This window comes from Quercus suber, unplaced genomic scaffold (assembly GCF_002906115.3).
Source record: "Quercus suber isolate HL8 unplaced genomic scaffold, Cork oak 2.0 scaffold_162, whole genome shotgun sequence".
In the NCBI taxonomy this organism is placed as follows: domain Eukaryota; kingdom Viridiplantae; phylum Streptophyta; class Magnoliopsida; order Fagales; family Fagaceae; genus Quercus; species Quercus suber.
In genome coordinates this window covers 373,774-397,841 of record NW_027069623.1, presented here as the reverse complement: position 1 = coordinate 397,841, position 24,068 = coordinate 373,774, and the positions used below count along the sequence as shown (strand labels likewise).

The window sequence follows — 24,068 nt, the reverse complement described above, 5'->3', positions numbered from 1 at the left end:
GTTTGGTAGAGCGATTTGAGCTAAATTGTGTTTACAAATCACACCATCCACAGTTTACACACACACACACACACACACACCAAAACAAGAAACAAAAAACAAATTTTCAGAATTTTTGCAATTCACAGGATTCAATCAACAAAATATCGATTATCGACCGCACTTTTTTTATCTAAAAATCTGTTTTGGCCCCCAAATGCTAGTATATATTCTAGCTCTATGTTCTCTCTCAACAATCCTTCTTCACCAATTTCCCATCTATCACCTCTGGCTTTGTTCCTCTGCTTCAATTTTTGCCTCTCTTTGTTGCTAGGTCTGAGCAACAACAATTGAAGTAGAGGAGCAGAGGACCAAACCAGAGATGATACATGGGAAATTGGTTGTGTAGAAATGAAACTTGTATATTTGTTTTACTAATCCTTTGCGCTATTTTGTTTTGGTTAGCAATATTGGGATTTGTATAATTTTAAAATTATTGAACAAGTACTAATTTGTTTAGTTGAGCTCATTCTTGATATGAGTAGTAAATTCAAAATAATACATTTTACATGAAATAATTAACTGCGTGACTTTCCAAATTGCAAATACATGTTGTTTTCTTTATAAAAATAAATAAATAAAAATCCATGTGAAAATACAAGTCAACCCGACCCAACTTGAAACCCGATTGACCTGACCCATTTCTACCGCTTAAAATGACCAGTTTTTGACACCACAACCCGATTGACCCAACCTATTTCTTTACTTTCTTTTATCTATAGGCTCTTTGTGTAATCTAGCTATTGATGGAAATGATAAGAATGGATTTAAAACAAGAGAAAAGACAAGAGAATCAATGAACAGAAATTTTCCTTTTTTCTGATTACTGAATCAATGCACAGAAACAAACTTGAGTAGTTTTTACCACCAAAGCTTGCAGGGAGTGGATCCACATTTCAAGGATGTCCATAGACGTCTTGAAGCAACCATAAATGCACATATTTTATCAGAGACAGTTGTGCCTGATGCTCACTAAATTAAAGCTCTTTTAGGTGTTGGAGTCTACATAAACAACCCTGTAAATTGGCTAGTTTACAAGAGCACCTAATCTGCAGATAAACTGAAAGGGGTATTCTTGATATTATTGAGTTTGTGCCACTAAGAAAATATGAAACATGCCTAAATCTGAAGAACAAAAGAAATAAATAAGGGCGTTTAAGCACTTCCAACTTCACAAAAACTACCCTTTGGCAGCACTCATCTGGGAAGGGCTCCTGGCTTCCTTGTCTCCGTAAGGCAGAACAAACTTGATCCTGATATGACATAAGTCCACAGAGGGACAAGAAATGAGCTCCTTCTCTACCACTTCCTACTAAATGTAAAATTCATGGTCAGACAAGTGAAATCACAAATTCTCTACACTGCAAAGACTGTTCCAATCTCTTACAACAGACACACTTTAATAACAATCAACACACATTCTCATCATGCATGCCGGCATTAGATAAGCCAAGTGCCACCACCCTAGAATGAAAATAGTGTCCTATCATCTAACATTGGGCATGAACATCTAAAAACCCACTAAACCATTTTGTAATCCAATGACAATACTTACCCAAAATGGAACAACAGTAATGCAAATACGATAAGTATCATGTTAGATTATGTGGGAGTCATGACAATGCTATCTTTTCATTTTAATTTGTCAAATAGTGAGAATATGTTAAGTTGACACAATTGTGGAATGGACAGAACACTATATAAGGCAAATATATCATGAACTCAAAATACAGGGTCAGTGAAAACTAAAAATAATATGCCTAAAATTTGATGTAGGTAGACAATATAAAAATTTGAGTATACAGAAAGTTACAATCCAGACCAAACAAAAATATAGAAATCAAATATAATGTAACTATACGAATTCTCACCAGAAAAATGCCCAAATGCCCACCAAAGTTCTTGTTCTACAAAAATCTTTACACAGGACCATAACCATTTCTCCTCCATGTCATACTTCAACCACACTAAGATATCCTTTGCGGGTCATAATTGGCTTTACCTTCATTACTTGCATATATCTCTTTTCTATACCTTCGTTTATTCTCTTATGCAGTTCTTCATCAAGCAAGTTGGTCTTCTCCCCACAGTTCAAAGTATCACGGACTAGTTTATAAGTATATTCTCTAGGTATCGAACCTCCATCAACCAACTCAACAAGAAAATTCCGGGCCTCCAAAACCCTTCCTGCTTCACAGAGAGCATGTATAATTGGGGTATATGAACTTGAAGTAGGCATTCCATGATTCATTTCTTGCATCTTCCTTAACATCTCAACAGCCTTATCAATTTCATTTACTGCACTATAGTATCTAATAAAAGAATTATAAGTAACCTGGTTGGGAATACAACCCCTTTCATTCATATCTTGAAACAACTCCAAAGCCCTCTCGATCCGGTAAGTTTTACAACAACCATTAATCAAAGAATTGTACGTCACAACATCAGGAATAAATCCATTGAAAAGCATAATCCGAAACAAATGGTTTGCTTCCCACATCCTTTTCCTAATAGCCTTCCTACACCCAGTTTGCAAGCTATACTTACAATACGAACTAATCAATATCGTGTATGTATATGTATCGGGTGGGCATCTAAAACCCGGCAATTCCATCTGCTCCAACAAAAACCTTGCCTTCTTGAAGTTCCCTACTCTACAAAGAGCATAAATAATCGTGTTATATGCATAAACATCCGGTTTACAACGTAACTGCTTCATCCTATAAAATGCAGCCAACGCTTCATTGACCAACCCTTCCTCTCCTAGAACTTTTATCAAACAGGTAACAGTAGCAGTGGTCACAAGGCCACCATTCCCTCTCCTTGACATTTCATTCAAAAATTCCCAAAGAGCCTTCAATCTATTCCCTTTGGCCAACACACAGGCCATCTCTTTACAAGTAATCTCGTTGTGGGTAAACCCAAAATGGTTCTCAACCCAGTAGTAGAACTCCATTGCTTTGTCCAATCCTAAGCTGACCTTCTTGGGGTCTCTGTGAGCAGCAGGGCCAAGAACAAGAACATTGTTGTGTTGTTTATAGGATTCTTCTTTGAGTTTACGTTGTTTCAAAGGTGCACGGTGTCGGAAACCTGTTTGGCGACCAATGGAGCGAGGGGATTGGAAGAGGAACCTCGGTATAGACCTTAGGACTTGGGAAACTGATTCCACGGTCCATGGTTGAGTGGTGGTTGAGGCAGCGAGCTGGGCATCAAAGGGTCGGTTTTTGATAATAGCAGCTACTACTTGGTTTACTACAGAATTGTGGTTCTGACATAGTGGCCTTGACGTGATCATGTTTTGAGGCCCTTAACAAATAAGACAAGGAAAACTCTCGAGATGAATCAAATCAAAGAAATCAATAAGGTTAGAGTTACAACAAACAATATAGTGAATAATAAAGTAGCGTCACAGAAGTATTAATAACCTGTCATGAAACTTGCTGTGAAAAATGTTGTTCCTAGAGATGTTTACAACAAATGACTTACATAATAAAAAATAACAATTCAAACATTCATTTAACTCCACCAATTACATTAATTGTCAAAAGTTGTGGAAAACGTTGCATACATGTTAACGGGTGTGGAACACAGTTGACAACAATGTACCTGTAAGGACGATACTGTGACACAGACTGTTTACTGCTATTGAGGACACTGCAGCAGGTGAGTGAATCAAGTGGAGAGAACCTTGGAATTAATGCGACCGGGAATCAGTCTCTATGGCTGGAGGTGTGGTGGGCACTGGGCACAGCTTCCTCAAAGACTAAGGCCGTTCATTTGGAAGGTGTGCAGTACAAGGGTGCTTTACCAACTCCACTGAGGCATTTTCGCAAACATGTTTTATTATGCCACTTAGCCATTCCCCGTTTTACTAGTGAAGCTGTAGATCATGTTTTATTTTGGTTTATATGTAATTTGGGTGTGGGAGCTCAGCTCAGTATAGTTAGACTTCTTAAATTGTTGATGTCGAGGAAGAATAGTTGCTAGGCTTTAGCCTTTAGGCTTGAAAAACTTATGGGTTTGGGCTAGGACTGGAAACGGGCTGCATATAGTCCTAGAAACTAGCCCAAATTATTGCCCCTTTTATTCATGCATAATGCCTTTTAACTCTTTGGAAACTTTGTAGCCCCAAAAAAAAAAATTCTCTAACTGTCAAAGAGTTTTTTTTTTTTTAATGCATAGGAAAACTTCACTCATTCTAGTTACACATTGCACAGTATATTATACAATAATTCTCACTATTAATTAAACTTTTATAGGTAACTAACCCCACCCGCCAAAACCAGTTATCAGATAATCCATGAGCTTTTCACCCTTGACGAGCTAAGCAATTTATCCTCAGACTTACGAAAACTTACAATCCATTTTAGAAGTTGATAAAGGTTTTTTTTTTTTTTTCCTTTAAGATAATTTGATAATTGAGAGACTTGAATCTTAGATGTTGTCATTAAAAACACTAGAAATTATCAGTTGAACTACAAAACTTCTGGCTATGAAGGATTAAATTGAATGGAATGAGAATTTTTTTAAAGAAATGAAGAGGAATAAAGTATTCATCTTTATTGTTTGAACATTTTAAAATAAATAAAAATGATCTTATTTTAGAGTAACATAAGAAGATGTATATCCTTTTATAACATAGTATTTACTACTATGAAAAACTACCCTGTGAAAAAGCAAATCATGTTAAGCATGGAAAATAATCAACTATTCTTAACGAACCTAATGCTAATGATTCACGAGTCGGCTTCAAAAAAAGAAAATTCACGAGTCAGATTAAATCATAGCTTATATGAAAATAATCAAATTGAGTAAACTAAGCAATTTAATCAAAACATGACTTTGACCTTTGTGGGATAGATACACATGCAAGCAATAAGTATGGGTACGCCTAATTTATTTTCCAAATTTTTCTACTCAATTAATGAATCTTTGGTATGATATTTCATACATACATGATTATTTCTTGTAGAAAACATAACTAAACTCTAACCATGCCAATTCATGAAATACTAGAAAAAAAAAATCATTTAGGACAAAGATGGAACAATATATATATATATATATATAGAGAGAGAGAGAGAGAGAGAGAGAGAAGAGAGAGAGAGAGAGAGAGAGTAAAATTTGTCTTGCTTAAAGATTCTACAGGTTTCTAATTGTACCAGCCCCTCATCGTGGACAATCATGCTTAGCGTATTGGTGTAAATAGAATTTAAAGAAAAATAGAGTTTTGACAAAGGTAGAAGTCAAAATGCCGAGAAATTATACAGTCTTCATACTAGACCACATCACTTGTCCACCATTCTACTAAAAAAGTCACACTTGTTTAAAATTGCTGAGTTAGTAATCAGTTTCTGTTTTTTTTTTTTTTTTTAAATCTGACTGGGCAATTTTAAACAAATGAGAGTCTTTTAATAGAATGGCAGACCACATCACTTATCCACCATGAAGATCTTATAATTTCCCGAAAATGCCAATCTCTTTAGAAATTGATTTGAAAATTGAGGTATAAGGTGGGTATTTAATATTTATATGTCAAAAATAGGGTTTAGAAGTGTTCCTGAAGAATTTAGATTTTATATCCTCCTAAACAACTAGATGGGGCCCAACAAAGAGATTAAATTATTAATATGGACAGTAGGCTTTTCAGTTTTCTTATGCACCCTTAATAGATGCATATACACCATATGACACGTGGATAGCATTGTTGCTCTAACTATAAACAGATATATCTCACTTATTTTAAATTCAAATTAGGTTAAATTTGTGTCATTTTTTAAATCGCAACTATCTATTTTTTCATGAAACAAATCTCATTAAGAAAGGAAAAAAAAAATTCTTATTGAATATATATGAGCAAATGAGTGATCATAGTCATTTTTCAACAGCGCTTTCAACAATTTCAAACACTTTTGAATTGCAGTTACTTTAGAACTGATAAAAATACTACAATTATTCATGGTTGACATTTGTCAAGATCTTCATTCGGGCTAGGGAATTAATTTAGTTCACTAGATGATATAAAATAAAGTGTCTACATTTGTAAATGAATTGTCTGAGGTTTTTAGATGAATGTTCTTCTACATCTTGTGAGTTTTATGGTTAAATTTTTGAAGCGAATAGATGCTATTTCTTTTCTTTTTTTGTTGGAAACAACGTTGTAGGTTCTTAAGCTTCATGACTACTGATTAGATTTTCTTCTTATTACGAGCTGTTAGGTATAATGCAAAACTTTGTTTTTCATAAATAATTTTGTAATTCAAATTTACATATGAAAATCTTACAATACTCGATTGGTTGATGCGTGAGCTCCTCCACCAATCATGCGCAAAAATTTGATTTTAACAATTGTGCACATCCCGCATGGAATGATGGGTGCTAAGACTTTTTTATATACACCAAAAGATTGCATATACCTAAAAAGTCAAAAACGACAAATAAAAAGTTTTTTGGTTTTGGACAAAAGTTTTCCACGGTTTACTTGCAAGAAAATCATATCCTTGAATCTTTACTTTAAATTTACAAGAAAGGCTCCTCCTCCTAAAATAAAATTCAAAAATCAAAAGTACATATATTATGAGCTTTTTGACTACTACAAAGTACAAGCTCCCATGTGACATAAAAGAAAAGAAAGTTATCTAAGACAATCAAAAATGTGAAAAACAACTTCCCTCCAAAGCTGCAACAATAATACGAAGGTACTACCGTCATGCCCCATCACTAGTAGCCGCTTTTGCTACTTTCTTATCCAAATTTATACTTCTCCCTGCAAAGAAACCCTGGGTATGTTTGTTGATCCATCTCCTCTGATAATGTATTGTAACATAATTTGATACTGTATATATACTGGTAAACAGGGGCGGAGGCATGTACAAGGGTGGGGGGCCATGGCCCCCCCAAAATTTTAAAATTTTTTAAAATATATATACAATTATTTTTATGTTTTCAAAATTTAGTCTAAAAAATAAGAGTTGGCCCTCCCAAATATTTGAATTAGTCCAATAATACTCTTAAAAAAAATAATTGGTCTAATAGTTATAAAGATATAACTTTATTTTTCGCAATTCTATTTTTTATTGTAAAATGTGTTTTTATATCTGTTAAATATTTGATAAAATTTGGTATCAAACATGTTTAAATCTATATTTTTCAACCCGTTATGTGACGATTAACAAGTCATAGACTCATTAAAAAAAATTTGTCACTAAAACTACACATGAAATATGTCTTTAGTTGCCATATAATGTGCTAAAACAAGGTAGCTTTAAACATGTTTGGAACCTAACTTATTTCTCCAAGTTTTGGATCATTCATATTTTTGAAAATTTCATTAGTTTAATTGAAAGATTTTTTACTTACTTTAGCATAAAATTTGATAATTTGTGTTTAAAATGAAACTTTTTAAGATTTTGACTATGAAAATAGAAAAAATGAATTTTATTTTATGAAAGATCACTGTCAAAAATAATTTTGATTGAAAATACTAAGATCTTTTTTTTTTTTTTTTGGTTGGGTGTGTGTATATATAACTTATCAAATAAAAAAGAGTGTATATATATGTGTGTATATATAATAAAAAGTGCGCGTGTGTGTATATATATATATGTGTATGTGGGTGTGGAAGTTGTCTTGATAAATATATTAGTATCGTAACTTGGCCCCCCCCCAAACAAAAATTCCTAGCTCCGCTCCTGCTGGTAAAGAATTCTATGCTGAGGCATTACACACTTTAAGAAGATTCTGATTTGAGTGACTGCGTCAAGGCACTACATAGCCTCTGCCGTAATGGCAGTAATTCTAAACTACCAGCAATCAGGGAGAAGTACAGCCAGCATAAGGTATGAATAACCACTATCTCTCTCCGTGTGTGGGTTGAAGTGTGAGATGCATTTTCACCATATATTCTAAGTCAATCTTACACAAGCCCTTTGATTACTTCTATAACTTCTCCAGTTATGATCTGGTTCCAGAAAGTTTTAACGACATGTTTTGCTATGATTGCATTAAACAGCCATGTCTTATCACATGAAATACTGTGCTCAGTGGTGATATATAAGAATAAAACTGACACCTAATTATTATCATGAAGTTTGCATGGGGATTATAAGCAGGATCACATGACATGAAAATATTGAAGCAGTATGAATGAAACTTTTTGAAAGTGATTTTTGTAGGGTGTAGTTAGTTGCCCATAGGTTTTTACTTATCAAAAAAAAAAAAAAAGTTGCTTATAAATTTTACTAGCTAGAGGTGAGTTCAAAGAGCTCTTCTCTAGAAAGGTTCCCTATGTTATCCAACCAAAAAAATAAATAAGTAAAAAAGAATAAATGGAATTAAGTAGTGGTGTTGAACATCAAAAGGAACGGAGTTATTTGACTTTTCATCATCTTGAATACAATGTTCTCCTATATCAATAAAATTCCTATTACCTATCCCCCAAAAAAAAAAAAAAAAAGCTGAAATATTTGACTCTGTGATGAACATTTACACTTCTAATAAGAGGCATCACATCACCAAAATAATATAGACAGCAGTTTGGTGCTGAATTTTAAATATATGCTCAGATGATTCTTAAACAAGATATTTACTTTCTAAAATGCTTAACACAACACTTATGTTGAATCATTTTAACCCCATGAAAATTTAATAGATTTGTCAATTTCCATGAGATGTTAAAAAGCCGATTAATGCAAGTGGTCAAGCTTTCCACAAATTAGAGGGTGGTAATCTTGCAAGTTTGCATTTGGGCAGGAGCTAATGCAGTTCTATTTTGAAATTATTATTTTACATTTGCCACATAAAAAGAATTACATGACTTGCACATAGGTGCATGGTGCACCTCAAATTAAATAGTTTCCTGACAAAATTTATTACTTGAGCTATGGTAATGACTTACTGGATTACGCTGTATAAATTGATGGCTTCGACAATGAAAATGGACTATGAACTTGGCTATAATTCACTGTGATCATATATATTTGGTCTTTATATGGACTGCTCTAAACTGAATCTTTTTTCTTTGAATTAGTACAAGTTCGTCGCAAAGAAGTACTGCCCTTCTTCAATACCTCTTGAGTTTTTCCAAGAACCGAGCAACTAGGCATGCACAACATTGTTCCAAATTCAATGTAGCTGGTTTTTTTGTTGTGAGTGATATAACTCTCGTCACCCCATATCCTCTGTGTGGAGTGTTGAAGCCAGTAGTTCTGTGCCTCCCATTGGATATTCGGGCGACCTTTTCAGTGAACTATTCTCCTAGACATAAAATCACCAAGGTTATCTCTTGTACAATTATTGCTTTTGAATTGATTTTCCAGTGTATAGTAAAGTGATAGTGTATACGGAATTATTTTTTCTTGTGGTTTTCCCTCTTTCCTTCATTGATTTATATGCCATAAATACTGAAGAACATAAATTGACAGGTTTACTTTAAGAACCCTAATTACATTGGTGAAGCTTAAGTGTAGATGTTTGGCTAAGTTCGCTCTATGGCTAATGAATCAGGTGGAATGCGTGTGGTAAAATTTTGTGCTTGCTATGTGGGTTGCAATGCTCTTGAAGACCTCAAAGAGGAGGAAATATAATAAATAAATAAATAAAACACGCAAATGTCCAAGAATTTCAAAATAGAATTTAAAATATAAACAAATAGACTACCTGGAATTCTTTTTTGGGTGAAATTTGAATGGAGGAATAAGAATTACGCAACGTGCACTAGGATGTATATAAAAATAATAAAATATGTATGCACTGATTACTGAGGATTATTTTGTTAGATACTCTGGTCCTGCATAACTAAAATCTTATAATCAAACAATAAATTGGTCCTTAGTTGGATTAGGTTATGAACAAGGTGAAACCCTTTGGTTTTCAACTGACTGCCTCTAGTTAAATGATAGAGATGCTCTAAATTCCTTTAAACGCAAAAATATTTGAATATTTTAGAATAATTGATTAGACTTAAGAGTAATTCCACCCGCCCCCTCCTCCTAAATTTCAATTTATAAACAATCTATTCTTTTTCTTTTTTCTTTTTGAGAATCAACATAGTGCCTTTTATTCAAAGAATACCATCAAAGTTTGCAAAAACACAAGAATGAAACTGTGGTGGAACATCCTCCAACCACACACTATAATTTGAAACATTTAAAGCAAAATGAGCTAAAACATGAGCAACCATATTATCCTCTCTCTTAACATGAGAGTAGTGTAATTTACTAAAACATCTAGCCATAACAACACCAAGCCCTAATCTTTGCTCCCTACTGAATAGTGCACCATCAAAATTGACGTTTACCATGTCCAAGATACGAGACTGTGGTAGAGAAGGTTGTACTGAGGAACTTCTATGTATCACTAATTACCTATGCTAGTAGCAACACCTATATACATAGTGTCAGGGTCTGCTTCATTTAATGTCATGCACATGTTTTGGAGAGTCTACATTTTTTATCTCACTCTTCCTGTTTCACTATATATTCCACAAATAAAAATATGCCACATGTCCATTTATTTTATTTAATGCTAAATTTATACCTTTTACTATTCTAATTTCCTATCCGAACTTGGCTTGAGTATAGTGATCTAGTGCATTGATTTCCTCAAAGTATTATTTTTTGGGAAATGTTAAACAAGCATCGTGCAATGTTTGTTAAAGGTTTCATTAATGAGGGTCTCATTTAATAAAAGATTAAAGAAAAAAAAACATAAAAGTAACCCCACAGTTTATTTTAATTTTTTTTTTTCCCTCTCTATGAAGTTGGCTCTACAACTTATAAAGCTGAAAAAAAAAATGACATAAAACTTCAAAAAAGACAAAAATTGCCAAAAAAGTCAAAAAAGTTGTTAACGGGTACCTTAAGGTGTTCGTTAACACAAACCTTATTTTTTTAAAGATAATTAATTACAAATACATGGGGAGGTGCCAATTCAACTATAAGACCCTTGGCTTTTGACCACATTATCATTGTAATGAGTAAGTACATTCGAGCATTAGATCCAAGAATTACCCCTCCTAATCTTTTTTTTTTTTTTGATGATTTACCCCTCCTATCCTAATATGTAATTAAATTGTTCAAATTAGAAGATTAAGAGCAATTACATCAATGGGTGTAAAATTTCTTCTATTTTGCCCAAAAAAAAAATACTTTTTCTATTTTATACACCCACTTTAACAAAATACTCATATCAGTTTATCTATTCTAAACATTTATTCAATAAAATATTCATTCTTTTACATTTTTTTTTATTATCTCCTTTACACTCCTCTCTACCCTCTCACAAACCCAACACAACTCAAAATCACCAACACCCAGCCACCATAAACAATCAATCCACACCCATCATCAACCCACCCAGCCACCATCGATAAGATCAACTAGCATTATCAACCCACCTAGCCACCATCATCAAGCAACTGCAACCAGCCTTCATCATTAACCCAACCAACCACCATCCACTACACCAAAATAAGTCTATTACATCAAGTGTTAATACAACAAAATTAGTATAGTGGTATTAGACATAATATCACAACTAAAAATTAAAAGTCGTTGCAATAGTAAATTACTAAATTAATAATAATTAGTTGTATTAATTTATAATTTTCAGTTGCAATAGAGATTTTAATACTAAATTGAATTTAGAAATTTTTTTGCAATAACTTAAATCAAAGAAATCAATTTTTTTTTAATAACTTAAATTGAAGAAACCATTGTAATAACTTGATACCAATTATATATTTTACAATATCTTATAATAGAAATTTCAAAGAGATGGCTTATTGCAATAAATTTAACATTGCAAAAACTAATATATCAATTATTTTACAATCTATTGCAATGACAAACATAAAGCTGCAATAAATATATTATTACAATGACCTAATTCCAATTATTTTACAATATATTGTAAGAAAAAATATGAAAAAAATAACTATTACAACAAATATACCGTTGCAATAATTTGAACCCAAATTATTTTTGTCAATTCTTTACAATCTATTGTAATAAAATTCATAAAATAATAGCCTATTGCTACAAAATATTCAAAATAATAAATTGTTTATTGCAATAGCAAATATATTATTACATTAAAATTTTTATTAAAATATTTAAGGTTTATTGCAACAAAAAAATTTTGTAGCACAAACTTATTACCTCAAATTTTATTGCAACACTTTACATAAACTATTGCAATGACTTCGATGTTATTGCAACGATTTTTTTTGTTGTAATAAACATTTTTGTTGTAGTGATCATCAAGCCAGCCTCCATCATCATCGATAATTTTTTATTATTTTTCAATAATGGGGATTTTTTGTATTATTAAATTTGTTGTCGGCAATATCATCACCTAATAATTGTAATTTTATCAAGGGTGTAGATGTAACATATGTTTATCTTGTGAAATTCTGAACTTCTCTTCAACTGCAAGTGGCTTAAAAGTATAGGCTTGTACCTGACACATTATATTTGACCATAAACTACATAGACCGGTATCTTTCAGGGAATTTGATGAATAGGCAACAGTTACAGTTACCTGGTGTCGCGTGCATGATGATTGCCTCGTAAGTAAACATTTATCCCTAGTGTTTTATCCTTATATGTGATAGTCCTTTATTTTGTACTCTTAGTAAAAATATTAACAAGAAAAATTATTATATTGCCAGCAAATATGAGGAGATTTGTGCACCCCAGGTAGAAGAGTTCTGTTACATAACTGATAACACATATTTCAAGGAAGAGGTTGGTCCTGCCCTCCTTTGGCTGAATTGAGCTTTTTCTAGATGATTCTTGCATTGTTTCTATCCTGCCTAAGCAGCATGAACATTAGCATTTCATATGTTGCAGGTTTTGCAAATGGAATCTGCAGTTTTGAACTACTTGAAGTTTGAAATGACAGCACCAACAGCTAAATGTTTCTTAAGGTAAGGGCTAGTTCATGACTATTGACTATACCTATGTTTTTCATGCATGCTGCTTCAGACAGTGACTTGTGATTAATTGTGTAGGCAATTTGTTCGTGCTGCTCAAGGAATAAATGAGGTATTGTTCTTGGGCTTGAGTGCTCAATATGTTTGCTTTTGTATCTTCCCTTTACAGATAGATTGTAAAATTCCCTGAAAGGTACCGGTCTATGTACAATAATCTATTGAGCTGCAACACTTTACATAAACTATTACAATGACTTCAATGTTATTGCAACAATTTTTTTTGTTGTAATAAACATTTTTGTTGTAGTGATCATCAAGCCAGCCTCCATCATCATCGATAATTTTTTATTATTTTTCAATAATGGGGATTTTTTGTATTATTAAATTTGTTGTCGGCAATATCATCACCTAATAATTGTAATTTTATCAAGGGTGTAGATGTATTATATATTTATCTTGTGAAATTCTGAACTTCTATTCCAACTGCAGGTGGCTGAAGAGTATAGGCTTGTACCTGACACATTATATTTGACCGTAAACTACATAGACCGGTACCTTTCAGGGAATTTGATGAATAGGAAACAGTTACCGTTACTTGGTGTCGCATGCATGATGATTGCCTCGTAAGTAAACATTTACCCCTAGTGTGTTATCCTACCAATGCACGGACGCGGCAAAATGGGTGCCGCACCTGCGTCCGACACGGCAACGGGCGAGTGACACCACTGCCTGCGCGTCGGTGCCGCATCTGAGTAGCTTTTTTTTTTTTAATGGATTCGCGCCGACTCAGCTTCAATTCATGCTGAACCGGGCCTATTCGGCCCAAATCGAGTCGTATTGGCCGACGGCCGAAACAGGCCGAAATCAGCCTTGAATCATGCCGAAATTGGCTTTGGATAAGGCCCAAACATCCTAAATCTGTCCTTCCTTAATTTTATTTTGAATATTTGCTGCTTCTTTTGTGTTTTCTTTTTTGTTTTGTGTTTCTTGCCTTCTTTCTTTGTTTTGTGAACCAAGGACATATAATGTGTTTTTTAAGAATATTTAAATAGTAAAATATAAATAAAAATATTTTTAATAATTTTTTAATCACCGCAGCCCGCCGCATCCACACCCTACTTTTTCAAAAATTGCCGAGTCTTGCACTTGCACCCGCACCCGAATCCAAAAATGCACCCGTACTTCATAGGTGTTGTGCTTGTGCGTGATAGTCCTTTATTTTTCACTCTTCAGTAAAAATATGAACAAGAAAAATTATTATATTGCCAGCAAATATGAGGAGATTTGCGCACCCCGAGTAGAAAAGTTCAATTCCATAACTGATAATAGTTATTCCAAGGAAGAGGTTGTTCCTACACCTCCTTTGGCTGAATTGAGCTTTTTCTAGATGATTCTTGCATTGTTTCTATCCTGCCTAAGTAGCATGAACATTAGCATTTCATATGCTGCAGGTTTTGCAAATGGAATCTACAGTTTTGAACTACTTGAAGTTTGAAATGACAACACCAATAGATAAATGTTTCTTAAGGTGAGGGCTAGTTCATGACTATTGACTATACCTATGTTTTTCACGCATGCTACTTTAGATGGTGACTTGTGATTTGTTAGGTTCTAAGAATTAGGGACTAATGTATTAGAACTTCATTTTGTAATGTTGGCAAACCATGATCAAAACGTTTTAGTCATGTTTAGACTTGCTTAAAGTATATGCTTTTTATGTAAAGTTGGAATCGAGTTGCTGTAGGATTTAGTGTGTAAATCTGCCTGGCTTGATCGATCGAGAATTAGACTCGACCGATCGAAAGTCATGCGGATTTTTTTTTTACAGATTTTCCAACTCAGCCCAAGCCCATTTAACGTGTAGGGTTTTATGTTTTACTCTATGTATAAAAGGGAAAATCCTAGCCACGTTTTGAGGTTGCACTTTATGCTGTGTGTGTGAATCTTTTGTGAGATCAAGAGGTGGTTGCCTTCACACATACTTAGGGTTTCCAAGATTCAAGATTATGTCAAGAACTTGGCGATCATTTACTTGCAAATTCAAGAGTTTAAAGATATACAAGGGAGTGCTTGTGTTTGCTGGGAATCCAAGAAAGAAGTAGTTCATAGACTCGAAGCTATCACATAGTCATGGTAGTAAGTTTCCTACTCGACTCGAGGTAGCAATAGGATGTTAGTGGTCTAAGTCGCTATTGTGTAAACTTCAATTCTTTCATAGTGGATTCAGTTTTACCTTGAGGATAGCTAGGTTAAATCCTTCCCAGGTTTTTACCGGTTTGGTTTTCGTGGGTCATCATATCTTTGTATTCTTTATTTTTCGCACTTTACATTGATACGATATATTTGTGTAAACCTAGATCTGATAATTTGACTAAGTAATCACTTGGCTAATTAACTAGGTTAATCTAGTTGTGTTTTAAGGGGTCTAAAAACGTACACGATTAATTGTGTAGGCGATTTGTTTGTGCTGCTCAAGGAATAAATGAGATATTATTCTTGGGCTTGAGTGCTCAATATGTTTGCTTTTGTATCTTCTCTGCCATATGCAAGGTCTAAATATCACCAATTTGTTTACACTATTGGGATAGTTCGCTTGAATATAATGCACCATAATTAATTCGATTATGGATAAAAGATTTTAATATAATGACTAGATTAGTAGTGAAAGGTGGTTGGGAAAAAAATAGCCATCATAATGGTCACTTCATAATATACATGTACACTGTTGGTTATTGATTATACTTGCCATGCCCTAACACTTTGATTCTTTGCGTTTTTTTTTTTTTTTAATTATTTGCCGTCTTCTTGGATTCCATCATTGCAGTTGGAGTGCTTAGCCAACTACATTGCAGAATTATCTCTCTTGGAGTACAGTATGCTTTGCTATGCTCCATCACTTATAGCTGGTTCCGCAATTTTCTTGGCCAATTATTTTCTTTTCCCTTCAAAGAGACCATGGGTATGTGCATGATAATACATTGATATATTTCTTGTGATTTTGGCTTATTGTTTTTGGTCGTAAGTCTGCATGTAATATAACTTGATTTTCAATTTGTTTTGGTACAGAATTCCACCTTGCCTTCTGATTTGTGTGACTGTGCTGCGATAGCCATAATTCTAGTTTACCTACTATCTGGAAGAAATACAATCAACATAAGGTAAGAAAAGTTCAAGCCTTGTACTATTTCTATCTCTGCCTCTGATAAATTATCAATCTCCCAAAAGTTCAAGTTGTTAGTAAATGGTGAACTTAATCTCTCCCTAATAAGTGGTATGTGGAAATTTTAAATTTTTAAATCATATATTCTAATACCTTGATAAAGTACCAATTCTCCAAAAGCTTAAGCTGTTTGGAAATCAATTAACCATTATTCCAACACTCACACACATGTCCACTAAGGCTCTCTCAATTTGACTATTTTCACTTGAGAGACTGATGAAAGTAGGATTAGGGTGTCCTTTGTTGCAAGCATGTTGTGTCAGGTGTATTATAACAATAATCAAATAATTAATAGCTGCAATGGATCTGATCAGTTGCAATTGGATGAGCTGGTTGTGTAGTCCATAGTTTTAGATGGGTTAGAAATCAGCACCATCATTTTGCTAAANTCCTCCTCCCTCTTTTTTTTTTTTTTTGTTCATTTTTCTCTTTCTAAAATAGGATTTATTTTTTGAGAAATACTATATTCACAACATTTTTCACAACAAATTCCAAAATAACAGGTTGTTTTTGGTTATTACGTACGAATGGGCAGTAATTTAAGTTATGCATTTAAATTAGAACCAACAATAATCTATCTACCACTTAGGATTTGTTGTGAAAATATTGTGGATATTTGTATGTTGCCAACCTCAAGTGATTAGAATGGTTAAACCTATGCTTAATTGACTTTTTGGGGTTGCCTTACCTGAAATTAGAAACTCTATACTGGGTAGTCACAAGATTTTGTAAACGGACGATGATAAAGATTGCTTTTAGCATATAAAAACATAAAAAAAATGACTTATTATGGATAGTTTTGGTGGTTCTATTTAGTTGTTTATTTTTTATTTCTGATTAATTACATACCAACATGGTGTTTTAACTGTTTTCTCCCATCTTGAATTTGGTAATATAGTTTACTGGTTATATGAAAAAGATCTTGAGTGGAACATTAAGAACAAATACTACTTCTAGTTCTAGGTGGTATTGAGGAGATATATGGAATTTGCTTTTCCCTCTCTTTTTCTCAATGGTGTTAGCTTATGTTATTAATTTTGCGTCGCCAAAACCAAAAATATTTCCATGCTAAATTCCTAACTACATTTTCATATTTGTATTTGACTATTTGTGAACTTCCTATAATCCAATGTTTCATATATGTTAGTTGTTTCTCTAACCTTTTCTGGAACAGGCTCGTGACATCACGTGATATGGCAAATCATATTCAAAAACTTAACTATGGCATCCCACAGTATCTTACATGGCATTGGCGTCCCATAGTTCCTTATTTGTCAAAGCGAGTAAAAAACATAAAAGTTAGCTTCTTCTTTTTTTAAGCTAATTTTATTGCTTTTGTGTGTGTGTGTGTGTGTTTTTTGTCTTAGCGAAGATTTCAACATACTCCTATGCACCGGGAAATTTTTACCTTACCCTAGAAAGCCAATCTTCTTCATATACGTCTTAAATTCCGTGGTTTGCTGACCAAGTTGCTCAGTACTTTGAGACTCCCCCTCTTTCGAACTCCATATAATTTTCCAGTTTAGACATGGGAATATTTTAACTGATGACAGGAAGAACACTACTGTCCCCAGACCTTGGGTAGCTTTTGCTATCTTTTTTCCATTTGGATTTTTATGCTCCTAATGTTTTGGGGCATCTTGACAATTATATACTTGCTAATCCCTTTGCCAAAGATCGCAAATGATGGGAATCCTATCAATAAAGAAAAGGCATAGGCATCTCCTCTCGATCCAATCCGTCTTCCCTGGCTTCTCTAACATACTCTTGATACAAAAGAAACCTCCTGCCACAGAGAAGAGATCTAAAGTTCTCATTGACCATGGCCCATAGGAACCAGGCTATCTATTGCTTTTAATCCTGTTTGCATAGGCTCGTGTACAAATTTATGTTCAATAATCCCAGGGGCCTGTGGGGGTGTGGAGATAAAAAGAGAAAAAAGAAAAAGAAAAAAGATAAAAAAGAAGAAGAAGTCTGGAAAGCTTCTAACCAAAGTGACATATGTCTAGATTATCAAAAAAGAAAAAAGAAAAAAGTGTGACATAAGTCTAACCTAGATATACATTTAGAATAACAAAAAAGTTTAACCGTTGAATTTTATATTCCTTACGTTTTTGTATGTATATCAAATTTCGTTCAAATCATATGTTATTTACTATTTGATCAATAAACTTATTTTTTATTGGAGATAAAAAGAAAGCTAGAAGCTTCTAACCAAAGTGACATTTGTCTAGATTATCAAAAAAGAGAGTGACATATGTCTAACCCAGATATACATTTAGAATAACACACAAGTTTAATTGTTGGATTTCATATTCGAGAATTTCATGTTCCTTATATTTTTAATATGCATATCAAATTTCGTTCAAATCATATGTTATCCACTATTTGATCAATAAACTTATTTCTTATACACAATTTTAGATCACAAAGACTTAAAATTTTAACATTTGTTCAATGACATAGTAATTGATCTTTAATCTTCTTGAAATTTTGCAAGTATAGAGAATATAATAAGAATATGTAATCAAACGGTTAGTTTTTCAAAGTTTACATTCAATATAAAAATATATAAGGAGTTTGTAAAGTTTCTCTCCAATAAAAATATGTGCCACTATTATAGAAATAATAATATGTGCCTCTACATCTTTCACCTTTCATTGCCACACTCCTTGAATCTCTTATGCACTTCAAGGTCAGCTTCACTTACAGTTGGCTTTTGTCTAGCAAGCATTTTATCAAAATCTGCTCTTGTGTTGGGTGGTAGCTGGATCTGCAAGTCATTAATTCCTAGAGACACAAATATGAAAATTCAAGGTGGACATAGGGTTTACAAAAATATTACCACAAAAAAACTTTATTTAAAAAGGAAAAAATAAAAGAATCCGCCTATGTTAATGAAAGAGAAAATCAATACCAAACATGAATCAATGCAATTGAATGAGACATACTCTCTTTCCTTTTTCTTTCCAGTACAATAACCCCCTCCCAGGCCTCCCCTCTTTTCATTTTTCTTTGATCCTATTTTCCATAAATTAACTAGCTACTAAAGTAAGCAGCAGTCTACATATCTTCAAGAATTTTTGTATGTTTTTAGACCTCTTAAAACACAACCAGATTAACCTAGTTAATTAGCCAAGTAATTACTTAGTCAAACTATCATATCAATGTAAAGTGCAGAAAAAAAAAAAAAAAAGAGGGAGGAGGAAATCGACAATCAAGTCTTAAAATTGAATATACCCAAACAACAAGCTTGCAACTCAAGTACATGATATGAACTTTCTCAACAAAGGAAAATAAGGTCCATGATATGAAAAGTAAGAGCGCAAAACAAGATGAGATGATGTTGTTTGTCCTTCTAGTAGGGGCGTGCAACTAACTTGCCCATTCATCAAAATTGTAAAAATAAATAAATAAATTTACGGTGGATGGGGTTGGATGCAGGTCAACAAATTCACAAATCCACATAATCCAACCCGAACCACCTATATTTAATATATATTTTTAAAAATATATTACTTGATTTTATTATTTACTCTTCTTTTTATCAGTTGAGTTTGGATAGAACTATATAATATCCTACTAACTATAGAATAATAAAACTAGTTTATGTTTATTTTGTTTCTCTTTTGAGTTGAGATAAAACTATTTGATATCTTACTAACTAAATGAAATACCATTTGGTTTGATTATTTGTGTTGGTTTGATGCACTACCAATCTAAATCGGTTGCTATTTGTATTGATTTAAACTTTGAAGCACTAATAAAATAGTTTGTGTTGGATTGGTGCTATGCTTGTGTTTATTACATTATAAATTTGTTTTTGTTTGTGTTGGTGTTGTACGAATGCTCAATTAAAAATGAAAAAGTCCAACCCATGGATCCAACCTGATCTAAGTGGGTTGGACTGGGCTGGGTTAGACTCCAGTGATAAGTTGGGTTGAATTGGATTTTTTCAATCCGACCATAATGAGTCAAATTAAAAAACTCCTCAACCCGACCCATGCACACTCCTACTTTTTAGCATGAGGCCCAAGATTGCCAACAGTAAATAGAGTTTCTCAAAAAAACTAAAGTATTTTTTCAAAAAAATAAGAATAAAAAATCAACTAAGTGACCCTATCATACTGATACTCACATGTTTTTTGGTTGTGGCCTGTGGGTTATTGATTATTTTTAGGTCTATTGTTTGATATGGGAGAAATTTGTTTTAAAGTAATTTTTTATTTTTTGTGAATTTTTAATTGAATAACATAAATTGTTGTTGCGCACTCTTGGCATGATGGTCACTTCACAAGTATAAGTGCTTGTGGGGTGTGAAGGGTAAAGGCTGAGGTTCAAGTCTTTAGGAGTGAGTTTCACACACTATACACTTAGATTAGGTTAAAGTAAAGTTTCTATCTTGTATAAAAAATAAAAATAAATAAATAAATTCACAAGAAAAATCTAAAGAAAACAAATAACAGGGCATTGAGACAATTTATTTACAAATATGAAATATCTAAAGCCTAGAGTTTTCCAAATATGTTAGGAGCTTCCAAAATCCAAATAACCCATATATACGTACAATTGTTTCCTCGTTTGATAAGTAAGCTAGCCAACAATCCACACACAGTAAGAACTTACTAAAGAGTTAATCTAAGAGCATTAGTATCTAGAGTTACAAAACTCCAAATATGCTAAAATTTAGCATAAAACCACTAAAAATATGCATTATCAAAACTTCTAATTGTAAAATAATTTACAACTTAGCTACAATGCCATCTTAGATTTATGATGGCACTATAGCAAGATTGTAAACATATTATATTACTTTTTACTCTTTTTTTCTCTCTCTTCCTATTAGTATTTCCCTTCTCTCTCTCTCTCTCTCTCTCTCTCTCTCTCTCTCTCTCTCTCTCTCTCTATGTAAATCGGTGCCTATGCAATGCCTCTCTCAAATTCCTCTCTCAGATCACGTGGAGTGGGTCAAGTGGTGCGGCAGCATGGACAGGTGATTGCGGCCGTATGGGTAGATGGCTAGGCTGCTGTCGATGAAGCAAAACCTCACCATGCTCGCCTCCACTAAGTAGACTTTCATCCCTCTCTCTCTCTCTCTCTCTCTCTCTCTCTCTCTCTCTCTCTCTCTCTCTTCCTTTTAATCAAGCCTTTATGGGTCTCAAGGGTCTTTCCTCCCTCTCTCTCTCTCTCTCTCTCTCTCTCTCTCTCTCTCTCTCTCTCTCTCTTCCTTTTAATCAAGCCTTTATGGGTCTCAAGGGTTGGTGGAGCTTATGGGTTGTGGTGGTAAATGTGTCAAATCAGGGTGGTGCTGAGGTGGTGGTTGTGTTGTTGGTGGTGGATTAAGGTGGTGCTGTGCTTTGTGGATCGGTGGGTGGTAATTGGAAAGTTTTGGATTTGGGTGGTGGTTATGTTGTTGGTGGTGGATTAGGGTGATGTAGTGGTTTGTGGATCAGTGGGTGGTGATTGGAAAGTTTTGGATTTGGGTGGTGGTTGTGTTGTTGATGGTGGATTCGTGGGTGGTGGTGTTGTTAATGGTGGATCCGTGGGTGGTTGTGTGATGTAGAACAGACCGCCATAGTCTTCTTGGACTCTCATGCACGCTTGAAATCAATGCGCAAGGCAGAAGGGCACCAATAGAAATCATGGGCCTCAGAGTTGGAATTTCATGAAATTTGGCAGGCTGAAGTGAAATGGCCTTCTAAGTAATAGTCGTCACTTTGCCACGAGGTACCCCCTGAAAATGATAATTCATTCATTTAGGCCCTGAAAATTGTGATTTTGCTATTTATAGTAATATTTGTTTCCTTAATAACTTTTTGCTCAAAAGTCAGAATAAGGTCCCGCTTGTTTTGGAGGTGACCCTTAAGATAAGTCGTTTATGATTCTACTTTTAACTCAATTTTGCCGGTAAATTTCGGTATTTTGTCACCAAATCGCGTAATTAATACAAATTAGGTTTTCAAACATTTTTCTTAGTATTTATATGTTTTTTAACTACCAAAGGAAAATAAGACAATTATCAATAAATACAGACCACGATCCCTCATCTAACAATGTGGGGTGAAGGATGCCTCATCCTTCTCTTAGTATGCTTAGAGTGTGTTTGACATCAATTTATTTGGCTTTTTGCTAAAAGTAAGCTAAAGTAAAAGTGAGGAAAAAGTGAAGTTTTAAAAATCTAAAAAAAAAAAAAAAGGCCGAACACAAACAGGCATTTACTTTTCATTACTAAATATCATGTTTTTCTTCTTCCAACTTTGTTGTCTTTGAAATTCCACTCTTTACTACTCTCTCTGTCCTAAATTGTTGCCTTTATTCCATATTAGGATGTCCCAAAATGAAATCCTCTTTGAAAAGTCATTAAATAAATATAAATGTGCTAGCATTTGCTTCACTTTATTTAAAAAGCTAATACTCAATCACTAAAGTTTAATTCAAATAGATAGTTTTGGAAACTTGTAGTGAAAGACAATGTGTTAAAAGATGTTCCTTTAAAAAGTTGGATTTTTTAAACTACTTGAAAAAATGCAGAAAGAAGGCAAAACAAGTGCACAAGGCTGACATTTTCGATCCTAATCTCTGCACTGAAAAGCAGCACCCCTCCAGTGATGAATAAGATAATGGCAATCCAAATGTGAAAATCTCTATATAACTATTGAGCATTCTACCATTACGAGCTCCAAATACATCATGCTATTTGAGCACTTGGTGGTTTCATGATGGGCCATCATCTTTAGGTACCAAGTGTCTATAAAGCTGTGAGAATGGTGAATGAAAACCAACAGAGCACAAATACTGGAAAAACAATAAATTTGTTCGGTCCCAAATAATGTTATCAACAATATTGGCAATCCAAAATAACAAACACACACAAAACACAAATATTTACATAGAAAACCCTTTCTCTTTGAAGGGAAAAAAAACTACGGAACAAACTTCAAATAATTTCACTACTATCAAATCAATTACAATAATTCTTGTGTATGTCTCATGACTAAAGAAAAATCTTTCTTGCTTTTCTTTGCTCTCTCACACACACACACACACTAATTATCTTTCTTAAAAGGTGGCAACACTTTACTCTCTCCTCCTTGGCTATCTTCTCAACAGCGGCAACCCTTTGCTCTCTCTTCCTTGGCTATCTTCTTGAAGGCAGCAATATCTTGCTCTTTTTTTCCTCTTGCATTCCTTGCAAGCGAAATTCACGCTCTATTTTCCCTCTCCCTATAGGGAGGACCCTTGGGCCAAAACCAAAGCTAAAGCCATCAAATTCTTTGTAGCATTGTCTATTTATAAGACTATTTTGCTATTCCTTCTTCAACAAGGAATAGTCTTTCCTTCTACAAGGAAACCTAAATTAATTTTTCATTCTTCAACTAGAAAACCTAATTGATTTTCCAAGTCACAATTGGAATTTGAGGCAATTTCTCAACAATCTCCACCTTGACTCAAATTCCATCAATTGTCCTAAACTATCTTCTTTCCTCTTGGGATAGCTCTTACCTTAATCAAGTAGTCATCTTTTCCTCTTGGAATAGCTCCACCTTAATCAAAGCAATCAATTCTCTTCCATCATAATTCACACAACGAGTCATCCACTAAATCAACCAAGCTCTAATACTACTATTGGTCTTTTCTTTCACAGCATTTTGCGTAATTGGTCTTAATAGAGTTAATCGAATAACTTCCAACATCTGTCTATCAAGAAGGTTCCAGTCTTCATCCTTCATAGTTTCAGGTTTCATCCCTAAAAGAAGCAGATGCAACTTCTTCACATAGAGATAATCTTCAATCTGCATCCTTCAATACCCGCAGTCTATTTCATCAAACTTCTCAATTCCTGAAGCCTTACCTTCTTTTCCGATCATCACTTCC

The 24,068-nt window shown here is 33.7% G+C and overlaps 2 protein-coding genes across 4 annotated transcripts; one reads left to right on the top strand and one right to left on the bottom strand.

Moving 5' to 3' along the window:
* Positions 1–836: 836 nt before the first annotated feature.
* Positions 837–4,003, bottom strand: LOC112038295 (pentatricopeptide repeat-containing protein At1g77405). Of its 3 annotated transcripts, XM_024071096.2 has the most exons (3): positions 3,646–4,002; positions 1,911–3,345; positions 837–1,348 (listed from the first exon to the last, which is right to left on the bottom strand). In XM_024071096.2, the coding sequence occupies exon 2, from the start codon at positions 3,332–3,334 to the stop codon at positions 1,991–1,993; it is 1,344 nt and encodes a 447-aa protein (XP_023926864.2). In that variant the 5' UTR covers positions 3,335–3,345; positions 3,646–4,002; the 3' UTR covers positions 837–1,348; positions 1,911–1,990. The 3 variants fall into 3 exon arrangements, with proteins under 3 accessions (XP_023926864.2, XP_023926865.2, XP_023926866.2); XM_024071097.2 differs by having other exon boundaries at positions 837–1,351; positions 1,911–4,003; XM_024071098.2 differs by having other exon boundaries at positions 837–1,292; positions 1,911–4,003.
* Positions 4,004–7,824: 3,821 nt separating this feature from the next.
* On the top strand, positions 7,825–22,809 carry LOC111997214 (cyclin-A1-1-like). The gene is made up of 8 exons (XM_065777710.1): positions 7,825–7,877; positions 12,491–12,607; positions 12,710–12,785; positions 12,891–12,967; positions 15,427–15,490; positions 15,798–15,932; positions 16,040–16,131; positions 22,725–22,809. The coding sequence occupies exons 1-8, from the start codon at positions 7,825–7,827 to the stop codon at positions 22,807–22,809; spliced, it is 699 nt and encodes a 232-aa protein (XP_065633782.1).
* The last annotated feature ends 1,259 nt before the right edge of the window (positions 22,810–24,068 follow it).

Excerpts from the sequence above, each read along its gene's own strand:
- LOC112038295 (XM_024071097.2), bottom strand. The coding sequence starts at position 3,334 with ATGATCACGTCAAGGCCACTATGTCAGAACCACAATTCTGTAGTAAAC.
- LOC111997214 (XM_065777710.1), top strand. The coding sequence starts at position 7,825 with ATGGCAGTAATTCTAAACTACCAGCAATCAGGGAGAAGTACAGCCAGC. Across the intron at positions 15,491-15,797 it reads TGGGCTTGAGTGCTCAATAT|TTGGAGTGCTTAGCCAACTA; the intron begins GTTTGCTTTTGT and ends CCATCATTGCAG. Across the intron at positions 15,933-16,039 it reads TCCCTTCAAAGAGACCATGG|AATTCCACCTTGCCTTCTGA; the intron begins GTATGTGCATGA and ends GTTTTGGTACAG.